At 50.0% G+C, this 9274-nt stretch overlaps 1 protein-coding gene across 3 annotated transcripts in view; it reads left to right on the forward strand.

Annotated features, from left to right (window-relative positions):
• The window catches only part of SMURF1 (SMAD specific E3 ubiquitin protein ligase 1), a 108982-nt gene extending 100749 nt beyond the window's left edge, over positions 1–8233 (forward strand). For 2 of the 3 annotated variants that reach the window (XM_025863613.2, XM_073886392.1), the window contains 4 exons: positions 521–641; positions 1599–1800; positions 2797–2881; positions 4940–8233. In XM_025863613.2, the coding sequence (XP_025719398.1) occupies positions 521–641; positions 1599–1800; positions 2797–2881; positions 4940–5039 (508 nt within the window). In that variant the 3' untranslated portion in view covers positions 5040–8233. The remainder of the gene's footprint in view (positions 1–520; positions 642–1598; positions 1801–2796; positions 2882–4939) is intronic. The other variant, XM_025863612.2, reaches the window with a different exon arrangement.
• Positions 8234–9274: the final 1041 nt, after the last annotated feature.

The following is a 9274-nucleotide window of genomic DNA, read 5'->3' on the forward strand; positions in this document are numbered from 1 at the left end:
GGCTCTCACGGCATCCCCATATCTTATTTTTAAATCTACTTTTTTTTAAAAGAATTTTATTTATTTATTTGACAGAGACACAGTGAGAGAGGGAACACAAGCAGGGGGAGTGGGAGAGGGAGAAGCAGGCTTCCCGCTGAGCAGGGAGCCCGATGTGGGGCTCGATCCCAGGACCCTGGGACCATGACCTGAGCCAAAGGCAGACGCTTAGCGACTGAGCCACCCAGGTGCCCCTAAGTCTACTTTTTAAAATGATGGCACTTGCTGTAACAGGTCAGGTCAGTTCCTAGTCCTGTTTTTAGTAAAGCATCAGAATGTGTCAAGGCCTGTGCTGACTTATTTTTAACCCGATCTTAACAGCTGCTGGGGGTTTCATTCCCCCCCATCGGCCCCACCCCCACCCCGGGAGGCCTAGCAGCAGGGCGTTAGGTTCAGCAGATGATGGCAGAACCCACTACGGAGGAAAAATTGTTCTTGTGAACCGTTTGCATTGCCTCCAACTTGTGAATTTGTCCTTCAGGTTGTATGTAAACTGGAGGTTCATGAGAGGGATCGAAGCCCAGTTCTTAGCTCTTCAGAAAGGGTTTAATGAACTCATTCCTCAACACTTGCTGAAGCCTTTTGACCAGAAGGAACTAGAGGTACGTGCTCACTGGGCCGAGCCAAGTCCGCGTTCAAGGTTGTGAAAATGGTCAGTGTTTTCTTGTTTTACACATGGCAGCAGAGTGAGGCTCACCTGTTCCCCAGCAAGGCCAGGGGTTTTGGGGGTTCCAGGATACCAGGGCTAGAGTGAGCGGGGCGTGGAGGGCATCTGAGCCTGTTTAGGATCAGGCCAGGTGTCTCTCTGCTTGGCGGCAGCCAGCCCAGATCCTTCTCTGGACATTGTGCAGGGTGTTCTGTGGCTTATCCTATTTTTCAGAATCTCTAGCAGTGGAGGTTCCTAACCCCCTCCTGTGTACTCACCTTGGATCGAGGAAATTATCTCGTGTATAACCAGATTCTCCCAGCATGTCAGCTTTCTGTTTTTGTTCTGGCTATTATTAGCCTTGGAACAAAGTATTATTGTCTCCTGTAATCACACTTCATCTGCTTGAACATAGCGGTTCATTCATCTCTTACCCACCTCCGATGCCAAATGGCTCAGGGCTGTGAAATCCTTCTGTCTTTCTGTCCCCGGCGAGGCGCCTCCCACCGCGGGCAGACACGTGCACACGACTCCAGCCACGGTCCCTCCGCTCAGCCTTTGAGCTCTGCCTTCGAGCTCTGCCTGTCCCAGCCCCCAAAGTCCCTGGGATGTGGCCCCATTTTACAGTCCGCCCCTTCGGTCTTGCCAGTTGGTTCTTTCGTACCGACTCCTTGCGCAACACTGCGAACGCAGACGTGGTTGTAAGAAAACCCCCAGGCTGGGGGTCGGAAAGCAGCCTGGGGTGGCAGCATCAGGCACACTGCTGATCTCCCTGCTTGTCCAAGTCTGGGGCTTGTTTGTTCAGACACAATAAGTTCCCTCCTCTCATGTCCTGGGAACTGGGGGGGGGGGAGAGTGTCTTGACCCTGGTTCATATGTTTGAGGACTAACTTGCTGCCGAACGCCTTCCCAGCTGATCATCGGTGGCCTGGATAAAATCGACGTGAGCGACTGGAAGTCCAACACGCGGCTGAAGCACTGCGTGGCCGACAGCAACATCGTCCGGTGGTTCTGGCAGGCTGTGGAGACCTTCGACGAGGAGAGGAGGGCCAGGCTCCTGCAGTTCGTGACCGGGTCCACTCGGGTCCCTCTCCAAGGCTTCAAGGCTTTGCAAGGTGACTGACCTGGAGGCGGGGCTCCTGGCCCCACGCATCTCCCCTAGGCACGTTCCTCTGGCAAGGCTTTGGGGAAAGAAATCAGAGTTTTTAAATGCACCGTGGATTCGTTTCTGAGTCTTCTGATAGCAGCTCTCTCACTGCAGTCCTGAGTGTGAGGGAGAGAGGCCTGGCCTGGGCATCAGGAGATGGAGTCTCTGGCTACCGTGTTGGTCATTAGTGCCAGGGGTCCTCCCTGGGCCTCAGTTTCGTCCTCTGTGCACATGCACTGCCTGATGGGCTCCACCGATGGGTATGCATCCTGTCTCTCGTCCCTTCTGACTGTGATAAAAAAAAAAAAAAAGTGATATCCAGATTTTTGATAACCCTGAGAGCCAGAAGGAAAAAGTTGAATAATAGTATATTAAGACCTAGTAAATGAAATTTTGTGTATTAACAGTGATAGCAGATATATTTCACATGGGGAATGTTCCCGGTAGACTTTTCCATATTTCGAGGACTGCTCGGGGTGACAGAGGTTCCTTCCATCCCCTGGGCTCTCGTCCCAGGTGTCTGTGTCTTTTCTCTTCCCCTCCTACTTCTGCCTGCGGAGATTTCGTGGCCCTCTATCTTGCTTTTTGTTATAACTCTGCTGCCTCCGCCAGGAGTGGGCCTGCTTGCTGAAAATTTGTTAAAAACACAACAACCAAAAACACATCGCTGGTAGTTTAAGGATTTTTCCCCTTCAGATACCCCCACTTGAGTGGGGAGGAGACAGGAGGAGCGTCCTCACCAGTCCTCGCTCTGCCCCTGTGGTTTTCTAGAACGTCTGGTATAGGTCCCTGGATGGCCACTGTCAGCATATGCGAAGCCAGGTGGAGGCTCATGCTACTTCGTGAAGTGTGCATGTGACCCTCTGGCAGGACGGACCGCCTGGGCACGGGGCCGAGGGTGTGCTTGGCGGTGGGGCCCGGGCCCTGCCTCTGACGTGCATTAACTAGAATGTTTTCTCGTAAGGTTCTACAGGCGCGGCAGGGCCCCGGCTCTTCACCATCCACCTGATCGACGCCAACACAGACAACCTTCCGAAGGCCCACACCTGGTAAGGCCCGTCCCCTGGGAGCCCGTCTCCACGGTGTGCCACCCTATGCATGACTTGTCTAAGCTCTTTTCTTCTGTGGAGCACTCTGCTCCCCTTATCAGCATCCCAGGACCCCTGGCGATGGCCCCGGTGTCAGATGGAACGAGCACTCGGCTGTGGGTCACAGGAGGGTTATCAGACGTCTCTGTTGTGAAACCACTTGTGTTGCGAGATGGGATTCATGTTGGCTGGCGCTCCAGCAACTCCAGTCTTATCTTCACTGGGTCTTGCACGTGTGTGCGTGAGCACACGTCCCTCTCAGGAAAACTAGTTTTTTAATTATTTTATTTTTTAGACAGCGCATGTGTGTGTACGCACAAATGGTGGGGAGGGGCAGAGGGAGAGGGAGAATCTTAAGCAGGCTCCACGCTCAGTGTGACATGGGGCTCAGTCTCATGACCCCGAGATCGTGGCCTGAGCTGAAATCAAGAGTTGGATGCTCAACCAACCAAGCCACCCAGGCACCCCAAAAACTGTAGTTTTTATTTATTGTATTTTAAAGACTTACTTAGAGCATGCGTGAGAGCAGGGGGAGGGACAGAGAAAGAGGGAGAGAGAAACCCAAGCAGGCTCTGCAGTGAGCTCAGAGGCAGACACGGGGCTTGATCCCATGACCCTGAGATCATGACCTGAGCCAAAACCAAGAGTCAGACGCTTAACCAACTGAGCCACCCCAGGTGCCCCAAAACTGTAGGTTTTAATCTGGAGTTACTAGTTCACTTCCTAAGACCCCATTTTCCTTCTTGGAACTTAGTCTATGATGATGCATCTTGTGTACTGAAAAATATTTCTTCCCTAAATTTTAAATAATAACCATAGCAGATTATTTGTGGTTTAAAAATCAAGTTATTTACATACACTTTGTCTCAGAAACCATGTATCGAAAAGACCAGCATGTCTAGTTCAGGAGAGCCAGGTTCTGGTCATCCAGATGCATCGGGGTGTAACAGAAGGTTCCTGAGTGGGAGCCCGGGGGTGTGGCTTCAAATGTTAGCACGGTCCCAAGGCCATGGGGAGGCTGCAGCGCCTCGCCCAGCATGGCCGTCACAGAAACCACGCCGTGTTGATGCTTGGCAGCTGCTTTCCTCCCCGTAAGACTCTGTCCTTTCATAGTTCAGTGTCTAGAGTAAAACAGATGTGAGAGGTGTCCTCTGATGCTAAAGCCTGCCCCGCCCCCCAAGAGTATCACACCATTCAGCCCAGTTCTTCCTTGAGAAAAACCATCCTTAATTGCTTAACCCCTTGTTAATTTAGTAACTCTATGGCCTCTCTGTCAGAATTCGTATTTTTTTGTTAGTAGAGAATATCCTTCCTAAAGGGTATTTTTTTTTTTTTAATACAACAGAAATGAATTTCCCCAGGGAAATGTTGATTCATTTCATCACTCATTTCATCTATTGATTTCATCTCAGTGTCAGGGATTTGATATTTTATTAAGTTTTGAGATACAGCTTGTTTTTGCAAGAAATAGTCCAGACTGCCCCGTTTGGTCTCAGATCAAGTCACGAGGATCAGCTAGACATGCCGTAAATTGTTCGTGGTGATCTGACTACCGGCCGGTCTGGATCACAGAGCTCTCTGCAAAGGTGGTATTCCTCGTACCGAGAAATAATTTCTTCCAAAGACAACAAACAAAACCAGCTGAGAGCTTTGTCCTCATATAACCAGGAAATAGTAATTAGTTTAATTTTGGTTTTCAAGATCTTGGGGTCCATGTTGCTGTGTGTTCGATGAAAAAAATCGCTGCTTTCAAAGCAGAAAAGGACTGGTTGGGGGGGGGGGGAGTAGAAAACTTGCCTCCACCTCTTTATCCCAACGAGGCGATGAGACGTTTCCCGTCTTGGCTCCGTCCTGCCTATCTACGTGCGCGTGCGCGCTCGCTCTCGCTCTCGCTCGCTCTCGCTCTCTGCTGGCTCGGGGCCACAAATGCACTGCTCCCGCCTGTCCTTGTCCTTGAAGCAGGTCCAACGTCCGGATCACCCCCAGCAGTGACTCTCTCGCTCTTTTGTCCTGTTCCAGCTTTAATCGGATTGACATTCCACCTTATGAATCGTATGAGAAGCTCTACGAGAAGCTGCTGACGGCCGTGGAGGAGACTTGTGGCTTTGCTGTGGAGTGAAGAGCAACCAAAGGCAACAGATTCTAGCTCATGACCACCAGACCAAAAGCAAGCTTTCTGTGTGCCTCCTACGCAGCTGGCTGAGGCCTGGGAACCCCAGATCATCGGAGGGAAAGAGTTGTCTCCCCTCCTTTTCGTTGGGGGAGCGAGGGGGGTGGGGGGACTTTGGTTGGTGGCTCCCACCCATACTTCCCTCCTCTATGACAGTACTCCCACCCCCTTCCATCACCCATCCAATAAAATGCAGCCAGGTTTAGCATTTGGCTTCGGTCACACAGGATATTCCGCTATGACTGGAACCCATATGGTGATCGGCTCACTGCCCTGTGGTCTTTATAGGAGGATCAGCCCAAAAGTTCTGGAACTGAGCTTGGCTTACTGAGGGTCCGTAACTGGTTGCTCTACTCGCTGTGTGTCAAAACGGTCCCAAGGCCCGTTTTCAAGTTCAGCAGCTCAAATTCCAATCGCATCCTAGCAGCCTGCTCCAGGCTGTAGCAGATGAATTTCTAACTGAAAAGTAACCATATTGTCTAGGGGAAGTCTGCCGCAGCGGGAAGCCTGCATCAAAAGCATGCTTCCCTTTTCCCAGGGTGTTTCAGGGTATCCTGGCTGAAAAATTTGTTCTGCATAGAAAAAACTGATCTTCCCTTTTAAGAGTCCCTTTTGCCACATTATCTAATTCAAGATATTTTTTCCAGTGAAAATACCACATAACAGAGCTTATAAAAGAACAGACCAAACCAGCCTCAGATCCACACAGCCAGTCCTGGGCTGGGGCTCTCGCACCACCTGTGTGTCGGCTGGGTCACTGAATACTAACAAAGTGTCGTGCGGAACTTGCTGAGAGCTGAACTAACAAAAAAAAAAACGCCTATTCTAGCTGCTGGCCTGGTGCAGACTCACCTCAAAGGGAGAGGGGGAGCGGATAACCTCATTGACTTAACCGCCCCCCACCCCCGTTACTGTTGAATGCAAACCTGACAGTGTGTGTGTGGGGGGGGGCGGGGACACAGTTCCACTCTGGCTCATACTGGTCATCTTCCGAGTGTCAGAGGGCGACACTAACAGTCACCGCTCGATTCACTTGCCCAAACGTCTTCACATGCTGAGCAAGGCCAAAGCCAGCCTGGACCCCCAGTTTCTAACACCACTTTCCAATTTGCACACGACATTCAAGCAGTATTTTAACAAGGTGGTTTGAGTGGAGATCAACTTCTGTGAAGGGCGGCAGCGGCAAACTGTCCTGTTTGGTTTTTGTTGTTGTTTTTATTTTGGGGGGCAAGTGTGGGGTAATTCCTTAGCAAGACACTTCACTGTTGAAACTTTGCTGTTGGTTTTGGAGTTAGGTGTTGGCATCCAGCTGTGGGTCGGAGAGGGGTTTGGAAGGAGCTTTTTGGACGACTCTCTTTTTGCTACTAACACCTTTGGACTGTGGTGGGTTTGGAGGCCTGCTTACCCTTCTCATCTTGCTGTGGTTCTTCGGTCGGCCCCGAAGCAGTCTGTGGCTTACGTGAGCAGCTCCGGGACGTCTTGGGAGACAGGACCCCCCCCCCCACCCCGCCCTTTGGAACAAGAGGTCTGCCTGGTTTGGTGGGCCATGGGTTGCTGGCTGGGGGTTCCAAGAGTTGCGAGAGAGCGCACTTCTGGGCTACGTACGGAGGTTCCAGGGTAGAGAGGATGTCCGGTGCGACTCGCTGCAGAAGGAAAATTAAATCCATCCAGGAAGTCCAGGCCAGATTGTGGGCTTGGTCTTTCAGAAGTTCTGCCTTGCCCCAGTTGGGCTTATCTTGTTTCTCGTTTACCATGATCCTTGTGAGGGCGTTCTAGAAGCTGGCTCCCCCTGACTCTCTAGTCCTCCCTCGTAATCTTCCTCTGGCAGAGTGAGGAAATGTCAGCTACAGACCTGCCCCCAGATCGGCCTCCTCTCGGAGGTGAACCTCAATAGTGTGAGGAGGAGACCTCCACGGGAGAGCTGAAAACACCTCCAGGCTGAGGTGGGAAGGAGCACTTATTCTTCTGTGGGGTTGGCCAAAATCTGCAAGAGTTAGTGAGGAGACGAGGGTCTAGCGGGAAGGTTGAGTTTGGCTCCGTTGAGACGATCTTCCTGCTGTTGGGAGAAACAGGGGAACAGTCCTTAGAAAGCGTACCTGCCGGCCCCGGGCTGCTCGCGTGTGTCCGGAGTCAGCTCCGCAAGTGCTTCCTGTCTTGTAAGGCCGCGGTCTCTGCTTTTCTTCTCACACTTGCAACGTGGGCCCCCTCACAGCTGTGTGTCACAGTGGAGCCTGAAAGAGCAGAACGTTCCAGAGCCCTGGCTGACTCTCACCAAATGGGCCTGTCAGTGGCGTTGCACTTCTAGAACCTTCACTATTGACAGTGGATTGGGCCACGCAAAGAGGAGTGTGGCCGACGGTTGGTAAAAGCTCCCGATCGCGCCACTTTGGGCCCGTGTGGACCCCGTTTCCCACGAGCTCTCGTTCGTCGCCCTCCGCGGTAGTCCCCGACCGCCCACCTGGCCCCCTCCCCTCCCCTCTTGGCCCAGAAGCTTCAGGGGCCCCACTTCCGGGCTTGCCCTCACCAGCGGTCATCAGCCGACCCTCAGGGATGTAGCAAACCACCACTCTGCCAATGCTGTAGGTAGGAAAAACACAGGGGCTGCTCGGGGGACAGGAAGGAGAGCTCCCTTCCGAGGGGAGTCTGCCCCCCGGCGGGTTGTGCTCCCTCAGCTTGCTCGGCCGCGTGGTCCCAATTCAGGGGAGGTGGTCCTCAAACCTGAGCTGCCGGGAATGGCCTTCCGCAGAGAAAACACCCCGCCCCCAGCCCCGTCCGCAGCCAGGTGTGGGCCGCACCGCAGCCTTCCCGAAACATAGTATGAATTTTTAAAATTTGTTTATTTTTGTTTCTCAACCACTTTATAATGTATTTTTTAATTTATTTTGTAATGTCTTGTTTTTAAGTATTGCTGCTATCCTTGTTACTCCTCCCACTGTTTTTATTCCTGATTTATTTTGTGAAAATTGTACACTAATGTTCTGTTTTATGTCAAAATCAGAAGTATTTAAAGAAATACTAGTTCTATTTAATGTGGTTATGGAACCAGCTGGAAACACACAACAAACAGTGATTGTACAGCAGGCTGGACCCGGGAGGTCAGGTTCATTTTGTTACATATGCAATAAACTCACGACTTTACATTTTTTTGGTGTGGAAATGAGACTTTTTTTTTTTTTTTTTAATCCCACAAAAAAAGAAAAGCCGTGGTTTGAAATACTGGCAAGGACCCTCTAAGGAAAAAGGACAAACTTTAGAATTGTAGAAGGGACTAATAAAAACATGGTAGTTGAAAGTGCTCTGTATCAAGCAAAAACTCGTGGGATTGAGAAAGTTTTCAATCTCTTATTTTTTCCTTCCTAATTTGGATGCTTTTTCTTTCTTTTTCTTGTATAATTGCTCCGGCTACGACCTTCAGTACTATGTTCAATATACGTAGTGAAGGGAGACATGCGGTCTCGTTCCTGATCTTAGAGGACAAACTGTCAGTCTTTCACCTTTGAGTATGATGTTAGTTGTGGGATATCTCATGTGTGCCTTGCACTGTGTTGAGGTATCTTCCTACTGTTGCTGGTTTGTTGAGTGTTTTTATCATGAAAAGGTACTGAATTTTGTCAAAATGATTTTGCTGTCAACTTATTTTCCCTTTCATTCTGTTAATATGGCGTATTACATCGATTGATTTTTATGTCCTGAGTGATCCTTGCATTTCGGGAATCCAGCTTTGTCGTGATGTGTATAATCCTTTTTCTTACTGTGGTATTGGGTTCAATTTGCTAATGTTTGTTGGAGGTTTTTGCATCAGTATTCCTGAGGGATGCTGACTGGTAGTTTTCTCGTAGTGTCTTTGTCTAGCTTTGGTATCAGGGTGGTGCTGGCCTAAGAATGAGTTAGGAAACATTCCTCCTTCTTTCTTCTGGAAGAGTCTGAGGAGGATTGATGTTAATTCTTTGAATGTTTGGTAGAATTCACTGATGAAGCCATTGGGTCCTGGGCTTTTCTTTGTTGGGAGGAATTTGATTCCTGATTCAATCTCCTTAGTAGTCATAGGTCCATCCAGACTTTGTTTCCTCATGATTCAGTCTTGGTAAGTTGTGTGTTTTAGAAATTTGTCCATTTCATCTAGGTTATCCATTTTGTTGGCATACAATTATTCATAGAACTCTTACAGTCCTCCTCATTTTTGT

The sequence above is a fragment of the Callorhinus ursinus genome, unplaced genomic scaffold, assembly GCF_003265705.2.
Source record: "Callorhinus ursinus isolate GAN/ISIS: 27379988/994484 unplaced genomic scaffold, GSC_fseal_2.0 scaffold70, whole genome shotgun sequence".
Lineage (NCBI taxonomy): Eukaryota > Metazoa > Chordata > Mammalia > Carnivora > Otariidae > Callorhinus > Callorhinus ursinus.